The sequence below is a fragment of the Salvelinus namaycush genome, chromosome 5 (assembly GCF_016432855.1).
Source record: "Salvelinus namaycush isolate Seneca chromosome 5, SaNama_1.0, whole genome shotgun sequence".
Classification (NCBI taxonomy): Eukaryota; Metazoa; Chordata; class Actinopteri; order Salmoniformes; family Salmonidae; genus Salvelinus; species Salvelinus namaycush.
This window is the reverse complement of record NC_052311.1, coordinates 6,565,091-6,579,958: the sequence shown is the minus strand read 5'-3', so window position 1 is coordinate 6,579,958 and position 14,868 is coordinate 6,565,091. Positions and strand designations below refer to the sequence as shown.

Below are 14,868 nucleotides of genomic sequence, written 5' to 3'. Positions count from 1 at the left end.
GCAAACGCTTTAGATTTAGTGGTGTATTTGATTTTAAAGTAATACAATGTGCCATACATTCATTTGGAATTAATAACTAGAGATGAATTGTTAGCTACTAGCTAGCTCAACATGTCACTCAACGACATTTTGGGGGGCGCATTTACAAGCGCTAACGTTTGCTAACTAACTTAACGTGAGCGAAGTTAACTTACTTGGCTGGCTAGCTAGCTTGCGGTTGCAAAATAGAAGAACATGCGGGTTAATTAGTTAGGTTGCATAAACACTTATTTCAATAAATATGCCATTAAATAATAACGTTTTTTTTTTGCTTTCAAATAATTAAGTCAAGCAAGGGAATAGTTAGCCACTTAACGTTAGCTAGGTAGTTAACTAGCTAATATCTAATAAAAAAATGCACGCCCCAGCAACTTTGGAAAACTCAGTATTTATTTATTTGTTTAACTAGGAAAGTCAGTTAAGAACAGATTCTTATTTACAATGACGGCCTACCCAGGGCCAAACCCGGACGACGCTGGGCCAATTGTGCACCACCCAACTGATTCGAACCAGGGATTGCACTGAGATACAGTGCCTTAGACCACTGCGCCACTCGGCAGTCCCATTAAAAGTAGCTATCTATTATTCATTCATTGAGAACATAATAGTTGGGGAAATGTTTTAGATACAGCTACTAGGTATAACTTGCCACGTGTGTAGTATGTTTGTGTCTATACACTCAGGCAGGCTATTTGGTACATGTCCATGCATGTTTATATTAGCCTACATGTGGCAGACACCAATCTAGTGCCTCACCAGGGGTATTCATTATGCCGATTCTGTTGCAAAATGTTTTGCAACCGAAACGGGTTTAATCCAAACGGAAAACATTTTGCAATTAACTATTTTGGACAAATTCAGGTATGTCCCTCCCCGCTTCGTTCTGTTTGCTTCCGTTAGGTACTTAAATTGTAAACGGTTTCCATTTTGAGACATAATGAATACACCCTAGAATCCATTCTTATGACATTATACTCTCCCTTTCCCCTCTCTCTACCCAGGATAGTAAGATGGGTCAAGGAGGAGTGAAGAAGAGCAGGAGTAACAAAAACAACAGAGTTAGGCGCCGTCTGATAGAAAACCCCTCAGAGGGAACCCTTCTCACCGACGCTCCCGGCAGTGCCATGTCCGTTGCCTTGGCAACCACCATCGCGCCTTGTTCCTTCCATCCAGCCAACTGATGCAACCAGGTGACGTGCCCAGCGGACTCAGTGACAGACCTCACCTCAGCCTCCGTCACTGCCACCGCTCCGTGGGCCTCTACCTGGAATACCCAGGTCCTCCCACCACAAAGGTACTGCTACTTAATTGTTGCACTGGACTCTACCCACACACTCTAGACTACCCCCCCCACACTCTGGACTCTGCCCCCCCCCCCCCCCACACACACTCTGGACTCTACCCCCCCACACACACTCTGGACTCTACCCCCCCACACACACTGGACTCAACCCCCCCCCCCCCCCCCTCCCCCCACACACACACACACACACACTCTGGACTCAAATTAAATAAGAGCTGGTGCTCTCATGCATGCTTCGGTGTTGCTTGCCTCGAAGCGAGCATAAAAGGCATTTTCTTGTTTGCTCATGGCCTTCTAAAGTTTGAGTGCGGTCTTAGTGCCAGCGTCGGTTTGCGGTGGTAAATAGATGGCTACGAAAAATATAGATAAACTCTTGATAGATTATGTGGTCTACAGCTTATCATGAGATACTCTACCTCAGGCGAGGACTAACTCAAGACTTCTTTAATATTAGACATTGTGCACCAGCTGTTATTGACAAATGGACACAGACCCCCACCCCTCGTATTACCAGACGTAGCTGTTCTGTCCTGCCGGTACACGGAAAACCCAGCCAACTGTATATTATCCGTGTCTTTGTCCAGCCAGGACTCAGTGAAACATAATATATTATAGTTTTTAAATGTCCCGTTGGTAGGATAGTCTCGAACGGAGCTCATCCAGTTTATTCTCCGGTGATTGCACGTTGGCCAATAGAACAGATGGTAAAGGTGGGTTACCTACTCTGGACTCTACCGCCCCCCCACTTGCTGGACTCTACTCCCACACACTCTGGACTCTACCCCCACACAATCTTAATTACACTGACACCCCAACACACCCACACCCATTAAAACATAACATGCACATACATGCGTACTGACGCCTCACACACTTTCACACTCACCACATACATTGCTGCTTCTGTATATTATCTATCCTTTTGCCTAGTCACTTTATCCCTAACTATATGTACAGTACATAGCTGCCTCCATTTTTTACTCCCTGTATTTAGCCATGTTATTTTCTACTCTTTGTATTTAGCCATGTTATTTTCTACTCTCTGTATATAGCCATGTTATTTTCTACTCTCTGTATATAGCCATGTTATTTTCTACTCTTTGTATTTAGCCATGTTATTTTCTACTCTCTGTATATAGCCATGTTATTTTCTACTCTCTGTATATAGCCATGTTATTTTCTACTCATTATTTTTTATTCGTTATTCACTGTGTATTTATTCCTCGTGTCACCATTTCAATATCTTTTTTTTTAATCATCTCTTTAACTCTGCATTGTTGGAAAAGGACCCATAAGTAAGTGTTTCACTTCGTAGAAAACAGCATTTCACTGTTGTGTACGAAGCATGAGACAAATACAATTTGGGAAAGGGTCAATGCCATTCCAGTTCAGTAATGCAGGATTTTTTTCTCATAGAGAACTATTATTATTATTATTAACTATTGAGATGTCAGGTTACTTCCTGAATTTACAGATTCTCTTTCCTCCCCCCCCCCCCCCCCCCCCCCCCCCCTCCACAATGATTTGACACCCATTTCCCATCTGATATTAAAAAAGTATTTCTTCTTATCTAATCTTAGGTTAGTACAAAGGACCAGAGAGCCCAGACCCAGCAGACTAACACGTCCCTGGGAATCTGACTCTTCACCCTTGGGGAGACCTATTCCTGCCTGAAAAACAGCATCGCTGACGTCCACCGCTCCACACCCAGCATGGACTCCCTGATCGGGGACTCAGACCCCAACCTGTTCCCCATGTCCATGAAGACGGAGACAGCCTTCTCCCGGGACCAGGACCCTATGGATATGGATCAGGAAGGGTACATTGGAAAAGACCAGAAACTGTTCAGTGACAACACTCTGGATCTCCTCCAGGACTTTGAGTTGACAGGCTCCCCTTCAGACTTTTACGTAGGGGACGAAGCCTTCCTCTCCTCCCTGGCTGATGACGCTCTCCTGGGGGATGAAAGCCAGGATCGTGGCGTCTCCAACTCCACCTCCAAGCCAGCTGCTACTATGACCAATAGTGGTGGTTTTAGCGGTTCCAACACCACCACATTGAATGGTAGCAGTCTACTAGCATGTCAGGATGAATCCAACTCCAGCACCTCTACGAATACCACCGCCACTTTTCCCATGGTGAAGGAAGCTGGCTTCATCCAGCTGTGTACTCCAGGGGTGATCAAACAGGAGAAGACGTCGGCCATGCGTAGCTACTCCTGCCAGATGAGTGGTAGTACCGGCGGCTCCACTTCCTCCTCTCCCTCCGAGCTGTCCAGCGCCAGCCCCAGCCCCATCTCCATCTGTGGGGTGAGCACCTCTGGAGGACAGAGCTACCACTTTGGAGTCAACAGCAGCATCAACACCCCCTTGGCTTCCACTACCAGTGGAGCTTCTCCGCAGAAGGACCAGAAGCCCTCTGTGTTCAGCCTGTATCCTCCGCTGGTGACAGCAGGAGAGGCCTGGAACAACATTAGCTATGGGGACGGAGCTTCTGGAATGCAAGATCTCGCCAGCCCTACCTCCTCTTTCTCCAGCAACTATGCCAGGTAAGGAGAAGAACTGAAGGAATGTTGCTAATAGAAAACAGTTCTGTAGTTGGTCTGGTGGTGGTGGTATGGCCTGTCTGCTGCAGTGAGAGGGTGAGGCTGGTGGTGGTGGTATGGCCTGTCTGCTGCAGTGAGAGGGTGAGGCTGGTGGTGGTGGTATGGCCAGTCTGCTGCAGTGAGAGGGTGAGGCTGGTGGTGGTGGTATGGCCTGTCTGCTGCAGTGAGAGGGTGAGGCTGGTGGTGGTGGTATGGCCTGTCTGCTGCAGTGAGAGGGTGAGGCTGGTGGTGGTGGTATGGCTTGTCTGCTGCAGTGAGAGGGTGAGGCTGGTGGTGGTATGGCCTGTCTGCTGCAGTGAGAGGGTGAGGCTGGTGGTGGTGGTATGGCCAGTCTGCTGCAGTGAGAGGGTGAGGCTGGTGGTGGTGGTATGGCCTGTCTGCTGCAGTGAGAGGGTGAGGCTGGTGGTGGTGGTATGGCAAATCTGCTGCAGTGAGAGGGTGAGGGTGGTGGTATGGCCTGTCTGCTGCAGTGAGAGGGTGAGGCTGGTGGTGGTGGTATGGCCTGTCTGCTGCAGTGAGAGGGTGAGGCTGGTGGTGGTGGTATGGCCTGTCTGCTGCAGTGAGAGGGTGAGGCTGGTGGTGGTGGTATGGCCAGTCTGCTGCAGTGAGAGGGTGAGGCTGGTGGTGGTGGTATGGCCAGTCTGCTGCAGTGAGAGGGTGAGGCTGGTGGTGGTGGTATGGCCTGTCTGCTGCAGTGAGAGGGTGAGGCTGGTGGTGGTGGTATGGCCAGTCTGCTGCAGTGAGAGGGTGAGGCTGGTGGTGGTGGTATGGCCTGTCTGCTGCAGTGAGAGGGTGAGGCTGGTGGTGGTGGTATGGCCAGTCTGCTGCAGTGAGAGGGTGAGGCTGGTGGTGGTGGTATGGCCAGTCTGCTGCAGTGAGAGGGTGAGGCTGGTGGTGGTGGTATGGCCAGTCTGCTGCAGTGAGAGGGTGAGGCTGGTGGTGGTGGTATGGCCTGTCTGCTGCAGTGAGAGGGTGAGGCTGGTGGCACATTGCTATGTAGAGAACTGTGGAATAAGACTGACAGCAGGGCTCTTGGTTTGTAAACATGTAAAGGCAACTCGGTCCAGTCAGTTGGTTAGTTTGAAACTGAATTGAAAAGGGTTAGAGATTATCCTAGTGTTAAAAAAAAAAAAAAATGATTTTTTTTTCTTCTTTTTTTCTCCTCTTGCTTGTATCGACATGCCTTAAATCACTTTGTGTCAACTGTGCAGGGGAATGAAATATCAGACAAATAATGTAGCTCCTTTTCACCAACTATTTCCTCTAAAGCAGTGGAGAGTAGAAAGTGGGTCATGTGTTCTCTGATACCATAATGGTGTCTTACTTCAGGCTTTAGAAATGTTTACTAAACAATTACCACACCTTACGGTCCCAAATGGCACCCTATTGCAGAGTTTTTAGGGTATGGTCAAAAGTCAAGTAATGCACTATATAGGCAATAGAAAGCTATTTGGGACACGCCTATAGTTACGGTAGACCACTGCCCTACAGAGCTCTGGGGAATAGAGGCGACAATCTGTGTCTATATAGGCCTAGGCCCAGCTAGGGGAATTCTACTTTAACTTCACAGAGACATGTCATTGTCACAACATCTATGGACCTGTTCTACAACACAGTGCTTTGTCTGCCTATTCTGTGTTTTTAATTACAGCTACAGTAATACTAGTATAGACTAGTTAGTATATAGAGCTATACTAGTATAGACTAGTTATTATATAGAGCTATACTAGTATAGACTAGTTAGTATATAGTAGAGGTCGACCGATTTAAATCGGAATGGCCAATTTAATTAGGGCCGATTTCAAGTTTTCATAACAATCGGACATCGGTAAAAAAATTACCCCTTTATTAAACTAGGCAAGTCAGTTAAGAACACATTCTTATTTTCAATGACGGCCTAGGAACGGTGAGTTGACTGCCTCGTTCAGGGGCAGAACGACAGATTTTTACCTTGTCAGCTCAGGGATTCAATCTTGCAACCTTACGGTTAACTAGTCCAACGCTCTAACCACCTACTTTACATTGCACTCCACGAGGAGCCTGCCTGTTACGCGAATGCAGTAAGAAGCCCAGGTAAGTTGCTAACTAGCATTAAACTTATCTTATAAAAATCAATCAATCATAATCACTAGTTAACTACACATGGTTGATGATATTACTAGTTTATCTAGCGTGTCCTGCGTTGCATATAATTGATGCGGTGCCTGTTCATTTTTCATTGTATCACAGCTCAACAGCACTTTCGTGCGTTTTGCCAGCAGCTCTTCGCTGTGCTTCATGCAGTGCTCTGTTTATGACTTCAAGCCTATCAACTCCCGAGATTAGGCTGGTGTAACCGATGTGAAATGGCTAGCTAGTTAGCGGGGCGCGCGCTAATAGCGTTTCAAACGTCACTCGCTCTGAGACTTGGAGTTGTTGTTCCCCTTGCTCTGCAAGGGCCGCGGCTTTTGTGGAGCGATGGGTAACGATGCGTCGAGGGTGGCTGTTGTCGATGTGTTCCTGGTTCGAGCCCAGGTAGGAGCGAGGAGAGGGACGGAAGCTATACTGTTACACTGGCAATACTAAAGTGCCTATAAGAACATCCAATAGTCAAAGGTATATGAAATACAAATCGTATAGAGAGAAATAGTCCTATAATAACTACAACCTAAAACTTCTTACCTGGGAATATTGAAGACTCATGTTAAAAGGAACCACCAGCTTTCATATGTTCTCATGTTCTGAGCAAGGAACTTAAACGTTAGCTTTTTTACATGGCACATATTGCACTTCTACTTTCTTCTCCAACACTTTGTTTTTGCATTATTTAAACCAAATTGAACATGTTTCATTATTTATTTGAGGCTAAATTGATTTTATTGATGTATTATATTAAGTTAAAATAAGTGTTCATTCAGTATTGTTGTAATTGTCATTATTACAAATAAAAAACGTTTTTTTAAATCGTCCGATTATTCGGTATCGGCTTTTTTTGGTCCTCCAATAATCGGTATCGGCGTTAAAATCATAATCGGTCGACCTCTAGTATATAGAGCTATCCTAGTATAGACTAGTTAGTATATAGAGCTATGCTAGTATAGACTAGTTAGTATATAGAGCTATCCTAGTATAGACTAGTTAGTATATAGAGCTATGCTAGTATAGACTAGTTAGTATATAGAGCTATCCTAGTATAGACTAGTTAGTATATAGAGCTATGCTAGTATAGACTAGTTAGTATATAGAGCTATGCTAGTATAGACTAGTTAGTATATAGAGCTATGCTAGTATAGACTAGTTAGTATATAGAGCTATGCTAGTATAGACTAGTTAGTATATAGAGCTATACTAGTATATCAAATCAAAGTTTATTTGTCACGTGCACTGAATACAACAGGTGTAGTAGACCTTACAGTGAAATGCTGAATACAACAGGTGTAGTAGACCTCACAGTGAAATGCTGAATACAACAGGTGTAGTAGACCTTACAGTGAAATGCTGAATACAACAGGTGTAGGTAGACCTTACAGTGAAATGCTGAATACAACAGGTGTAGTAGACCTTAAAGTGAAATGCTGAATACAACAGGTGTAGGTAGACCTTACAGTGAAATGCTGAATACAACAGGTGTAGGTAGACCTTACAGTGAAATGCTGAATACAACAGGTGTAGTAGACCTTAAAGTGAAATGCTGAATACAACAGGTGTAGGTAGACCTTACAGTGAAATGCTGAATACAACAGGTGTAGTAGACCTTACAGTGAAATGCTGAATACAACAGGTGTAGTAGACCTTACAGTGAAATGCTGAATACAACAGGTGTAGGTAGACCTTACAGTGAAATGCTGAATACAACAGGTGTAGTAGACCTTACAGTGAAATGCTGAATACAACAGGTGTAGTAGACCTTAAAGTGAAATGCTGAATACAACAGGTGTAGTAGACCTTACAGTGAAATGCTGAATACAACAGGTGTAGGTAGACCTTACAGTGAAATGCTGAATACAACAAGTGTAGGTAGACCTTACAGTGAAATGCTGAATACAACAGGTGTAGTAGACCTTACAGTGAAATGCTGAATACAACAGGTGTAGGTAGACCTTACAGTGAAATGCTGAATACAACAGGTGTAGTAGACCTTACAGTGAAATGCTGAATACAACAGGTGTAGGTAGACCTTACAGTGAAATGCTGAATACAACAGGTGTAGTAGACCTTACAGTGAAATGCTGAATACAACCGGTGTAGGTAGACCTCACAGTGAAATGCTGAATACAACCGGTGTAGGTAGACCTTACAGTGAAATGCTGAATACAACCGGTGTAGGTAGACCTCACAGTGAAATGCTGAATACAACCGGTGTAGGTAGACCTCACAGTGAAATGCTGAATACAACCGGTGTAGGTAGACCTTACAGTGAAATGCTGAATACAACAGGTGTAGGTAGACCTTACAGTGAAATGCTGAATACGACAGGTGTAGGTAGAACTTACAGTGAAATGCTTACTTACAGGCTCTAACCAATAGTGCAAAAAAGGTGTATTAGGTGAACAATAGGTAGGTAAAGAAATAAAACAGTAAAAAGACAGGCTATATACAGTAGCGAGGCTATAAAAGTAGCGAGGCTACATACAGACACCGGTTAGTCAGGCTGATTGAGGTAGTATGTACATGTGGGTATGGTTAAAGTGACTATGCATATATGATAAACAGACAGTAACGTAAAAAGAGGGGTTGGTGGGTGGTGGGCGGGACTCAATGCAGATAGCCCGGTTAGCCACTGTGCGGGAGCACTGGTTGGTCGGCCCAATTGAGGTAGTATGTACAGTACATGAATGTATAGTTAGCGACTATGCATATATGATAAACAGAGAGTAGCAGCAGCGTAAAAGAGGGGTTGAGGGGGGGGGGGGGGGGTACACAATGCAAATAGTCCTGGTAGCCATTTGATTACCTGTTCTGGAGTCTTGTAGACTAGTAAGTATATGCAGCTATACTAGAATAGACTAGTTAGTATATACAGCTATACTAGAATAGACTAGTTAGTATATACAGCTATACTAGAATAGACTGGTTAGTATATGCAGCTATACTAGAATAGACTAGTTAGTATATACAGCTATACTAGAATAGACTGGTTAGTATATACAGCTATACTAGAATAGACTAGTTAGTATATATAGCTATACTAGGATAGACTGGTTAGTATATATAGCTATACTAGGATAGACTGGTTAGTATATATAGCTATACTAGGATAGACTGGTTAGTATATATAGCTATACTAGGATAGACTGGTTAGTATATATAGCTATACTAGGATAGACTGGTTAGTGTATATATAGCTATACTAGGATAGACTGGTTAGTGTATATATAGCTATACTAGGATAGACTGGTTAGTGTATATATAGCTATACTAGGATAGACTGGTTAGTATATATAGCTATACTAGGATAGACTGGTTAGTATATATAGCTATACTAGGATAGACTGGTTAGTATATATAGCTATACTAGGATAGACTGGTTAGTATATATAGCTATACTAGGATAGACTGGTTAGTATATATAGCTATACTAGGATAGACTGGTTAGTATATACAGCTATGCCAATGTAGGCTAGTTAGTATATACAGCTATGCCAATGTAGGCTAGTTAGTATATACAGCTATACTAGAATAGACTGGTTAGTATATACAGCTATACTAGTGTAGACTAGTTAGTATATACAGCTATGCCAATGTAGGCTAGTTAGTATATACAGCTATACTAGAATAGACTGGTTAGTATATACAGCTATACTAGAATAGACTAGTTAGTATATACAGCTATACTAGTGTAGACTAGTTTGTAGACTAGTTAGTATATACAGCTATACTAGAATAGACTGGTTAGTATATACAGCTATACTAGAATAGACTAGTTAGTATATACAGCTTTGCCAATGTAGGCTAGTTGGTATATACAGCTATGCCAGTGTAGGCTAGTTAGTATATACAGCTATACTAGAATAGACTGGTTAGTATATACAGCTATACTAGAATAGACTAGTTAGTATATACAGCTATACTAGTGTAGACTAGTTTGTAGACTAGTTAGTATATACAGCTATACCAGTGTAGACTAGTTAGTATATACAGCTATACTAGAATAGACTGGTTAGTATATACAGCTATACTAGAATAGACTAGTTAGTATATACAGCTATACTAGTGTAGACTAGTTTGTAGACTAGTTAGTATATACAGCTATACCAGTGTAGACTAGTTAGTATATACAGCTATACTAGAATAGACTGGTTAGTATATACAGCTATACTAGAATAGACTAGTTAGTATATACAGCTTTGCCAATGTAGGCTAGTTGGTATATACAGCTATGCCAGTGTAGACTAGTTAGTATATACAGCTATACTAGTGTAGACTAGTTTGTAGACTAGTTAGTATATACAGCTATACTAGTTAGTATATACAGCTAAGCTAGTGTCGACCAGTTAGTATATACAGCATTACTATAATAGACTAGTTAGTATATACAGCTATACTCGTGTAGACTAGTTAGTATATACAGCTATACTAGTATTGACTAGTTAGTATATACAGTTGAAGTTGGAAGTTTACATACACCTTAGTCAAATACATTTAAACTCAGTTTCACATTTCCTGACATTTAATCCTAGTAAAAATTCCCTGTCTTAGGTCAGTTAGGATCACCACTTTATTTTAAGAATGTGAAATGTCAGAATAATAGTAGAGAGAATGAGTCAGGTTTGTAGGGCTCCTTGCTCACACACGGTTTTTCAGTTCTGCCCACAAATGTTCTATAGGATTGAGGCTTTGTGATGGCCACTCCAATACCTTGACTTTGTTGTCCTTAAGCCATTTTGACACAACTTTGGAAGTATGCTTGGGGTCATTGTCCATTTGGAAGACTCATTTGCAACCAAGCTTTAACTTCCTGACTGATGTCTTGAGATGTTGCTTCAAAAATCCACATCATTTTCCTACCTCATGATGCTATCTATTTTGTGAAGTGCACCAGTCCCTCCTGCAGCAAAGCACCCCCACAACATGACGCTGCCACCCCCGTGCTTCACGGTTGGGATGGTGTTCTTCGGCTTGCAAGCCTCTCCCTTTTTCCTCCAAACATAACAATGGTCATTATGGCCAAACAGTTCAATTTTTGTTTCATCAGACCAGGGACATTTCTCCAAAAAGTTCGATCTTTGTCCCCATGTGCAGTTACAAACCGTAGTCTGGCTTTTTTATGGCGGTTTTGGAGCAGTGGCTTCTTCCTTGCTGAGTGGCTTTTCAGTTTATGTCGATATAGGACTTGTTTTACTTTGGATATAGATACTTATGTACCTGTTTCCTACAGCATCTTCACAAGGTCCTTTGCCGTTGTTCTGTGATTGATTTGCACTTTTCGCACCAAAGTACGTTCTAGAGGTCGACCGATTATGATTTTTCAACGCCGATACCGATTATTGGAGGACAAAAAAAAGCCGATACCGATTTAATCGGTCGATTAAAAATAAAAAAAATCTATACATTTGCATTTTTTTAATTAATTAATTTGTAATAATGACAATTACAACAATACTGAATGAACACTTATTTTAACTTAATACATCAATCAATTCAATTTAGCCTCAAATAAATAATGAAACATGTTCAATTTGGTTTAAATAATGCAAAAACAAAGTGTTGGAGAAGAAAGTAGAAGTGCAATATGTGCCATGTAAAAAAGCTAACGTTTAAGTTCCTTGCTCAGAACATGAGAACATATGAAACCTGGTGGTTCCTTTTAACATGAGTCTTCAATATTCCCAGGTAAGAAGTTTTAGGTTGTAGTTATTATAGGACTATTTCTCTCTATACGATTTGTATTTCATATACCTTTGACTATTGGATGTTCTTATAGGCACTTTAGTATTGCCAGTGTAACAGTATGGGCTCGAACTAGGAAAACATCGACAACAGCCACCCTCGAAGCAGCGTTACCCATCGCTCCACAAAAGCCGCAGCCCTTGCAGAGCAAGGGGAACAACAACTCCAAGTCTCAGAGCGAGTGACGTTTGAAACGCTATTAGCGCGCACCCCGCTAACTAGCTAGCCATTTCACATCAATTACACCAGCCTAATCTCAAGAGTTGAAAGGGTTGAAGTCATAAACAGCGCAATGCTTAAAGCATTGCGAAGAGCTGCTGGCAAACGCAGTAAAGTGCTGTTTGAATGAATGCTTACGAGCCTGCTGCTGCCTACCACCGCTCAGTCAGACTGCTATATCAAATCATAGACTTAATTATAACATAATAAACACACAGAAATACGAGCCTTAGGTCATTAATATGGTCATTAAACCGTTCCGTATTGTATCTAACGGGTGGCATCCATAAGTCTAAATATTCCTGTTACATTGCACAACCTTCAATGTTATGTCATAATTACGTAAAATTCTGGCAAATTAGTTCGCACCGAGCCAGGCGGCCCAAACGGTTGCATATACCCTGACTGCGTGCAATGAACGCAAGAGAAGTGACACAATTTCACCTGGTTAATATTGCCTGCTAACATGGATTTCTTTTAACTAAATATGCAGGTTTAAAAAATATATACTTCTGTGTATTGATTTTAAGAAAGGCATTGATGTTTATGGTTAGGTACATTCGTGCAACGATTATTCCTTTTTGCAAATGCGCTTTTGTTAAATCATCCCCCGTTTGGCCAAGTTGGCTGTCTTTGTTAGGAAGAAATAGTCTTCGCAGTTCGCAACGAGCCAGGCGTCCCAAACTGCTGCATACACCCTGACTCTGTTGCACAGAATGCAAGAGAAGTGACACAATTTCCCTAGTTAAAAGAAATTCATGTTAGCAGGCAATATTAACTAAATATGCAGGTTTAAAAATATATACTTGTGTAGTGATTTTAAGAAAGGAATTGATGTTTATGGTTAGTTACACATTGGTGCAACAACAGTGCTTTTTTCGCGAATGCGCTTGTTAAATCACCCGTTTGGCGAAGTAGGCTGTGATTCAATGATAAATTAACAGGCACCGCATCGATTATATGCAACTCAGGACAAGCTAGATAAACTAGTAATATCATCAACCATGTGTAGTTAACTAGTGATTATGTTAAGATTGATTGTTTTTTATAAGATATGTTTAATGCTAGCTAGCACCTTACCGTGGCTCCTTGCTGCACTCCCGTAACAGGTAGTCAGCCTGCCACGCAGTCTCCTCGTGGAGTGCAATGTAATCGGCCATGATCGGTGTCCAAAAATGCCGATTGACGATTTATGAGAACTTGAAATCGGCCCTAATTAATCGGCCATTCCGATTAATCGGTCGACCTCTACTAGAGACTAGTCGATTCCATGCTGTATCACAAAACGGCAGTGATCGGGAGTCCCATAGGGCTGCGCACAATTGGGCCAGTATCGTCCGGTTTATGGTTTGGCCAGGGTAGGCCGTCATTGTAAATAAAAATGTGTTCTTAACTGACCTACCTAGTTAAATAAAGGATAATAAATAATTATTCTTATTGTAATTTCTGCTGGGCGTCAGTCACGGTTCGCTCCAAATCACGACTGTAAAGGGACACATTTTGGTCTTCCCCACTCGTATGAGATATATTTTCCCTCGTCTTGACCAATCAAACTCCCGCATTCATTCACTAAGCAGGCATTGGATCAGCAGACATCCATCCTCTGACTGATGTACGTTTGCCTTGAGTGTAGTTCTCCGGTAGCAAGTTAAAAAGCTGCATTGGGCTAACTTGAAGCAAAGCATTAGGAAATGTAGCTGGCTACATTCTTTCTATGATGGACATGCATCATCTCTGGAAAAAATACAAAAATAATTAATTGTAAGCTAATTGACTTATGCTTGTCTGTTCTGTTAGCCAAATAGCCTTGCGCTTCTGCTGCCATCTGATGAAACACAAAGCTATTTTCTGCCGAATGTGTTGCATTCATTTATGTTGCGTGAAGAAAAACTATAGTTGCACGTGAATGATCACTCTATTGAATAAAAAAAACAGTTGACTTTCAATATAAAATGATGTAAAAAAAGGCTGATTTTTTTAAAGTCTGCATTGTGAAAATGCTAATTGCTGAAAGCCAATGTGACCCGTTGCCGCTGATGTAAAAAGAGCTTTTAGAAGGGTCCAAAGTAGTGCACTATATAGGGAGCCATTTCAGATGGCTGAGTCATACGTTATAAGGGTGAGGCATGAAGTCATTTCACTGGCAGGTAAAGAATCAAAAACAGAGCTGAGAGACAAGCGTGTCTAAGCGTGTGTAAGTATTAGTGCCAGCTTGTAATGGCTAACGACAAACACCTAGGAACACCAAACCCTGAGGCCAAAATTACATAAAGGGTGCGTTCCAGACCGTCTTTACTACAGGTGTGCAGATCATCAGCCTCATGACAGACAGAGGAACAGACCAAACCCTGAGGCCAAAATTACATAAAGGGTGCGTTCCAGACCGTCTTTACTACAGCTGACCTCACAACACCTGACGAAGTGAATACATCTCTGGAGGAAGTGGACCCACATGAATATGATATTATCAATCTGCCCTACTTAATCGGCCATTCCAATTAATCGGTCGACCTCAAGTACGTTCATCTCTAGGAGACAGAATGCGTCTCCTTCCTGAGCGGTATGACGGCTGTGTGGTCCCATGGTGTTTATACTTGCGCACTATTGTTTGTACAGATGAACGTGGTACCTTCAGGCATTTGGAAATTGCTCCCAAGGATGAACCAGACCTCATTTTTTTTCAGAGGTTTTGGCTGATTTTCTTTTGATTTTCCCATGATGTCATGCAAAGAGGCACTGAGTTTGAGGTAGGCCTTGAAATACATCCACAGGTACACCTCCAATTGACTCAAATGATGTCAATTAGCCTATCAGAAGCTTCTAAAGCCATGAC

General features: G+C 42.3%; 1 protein-coding gene across 4 annotated transcripts in view; it reads left to right on the top strand.

Moving 5' to 3' along the window:
• The first annotated feature begins 3,000 nt into the window (after window positions 1–3,000).
• LOC120047893 (glucocorticoid receptor-like) overlaps window positions 3,001–14,868 on the top strand; it is a 62,020-nt gene continuing 50,152 nt past the window's right edge. For 2 of the 4 annotated variants that reach the window (XR_005476944.1, XM_038993476.1), the window contains exon 1: window positions 3,042–3,890. Coding sequence is in view for 3 of the 4 variants with exons in the window: in XM_038993476.1 (XP_038849404.1) it covers window positions 3,055–3,890 (836 nt within the window). In the remaining variant the exon portion in view is untranslated. Of the gene's footprint in view, window positions 3,891–14,868 lie in introns of all 4 variants that reach the window. The other 2 variants (XM_038993474.1, XM_038993475.1) reach the window with 2 other exon arrangements.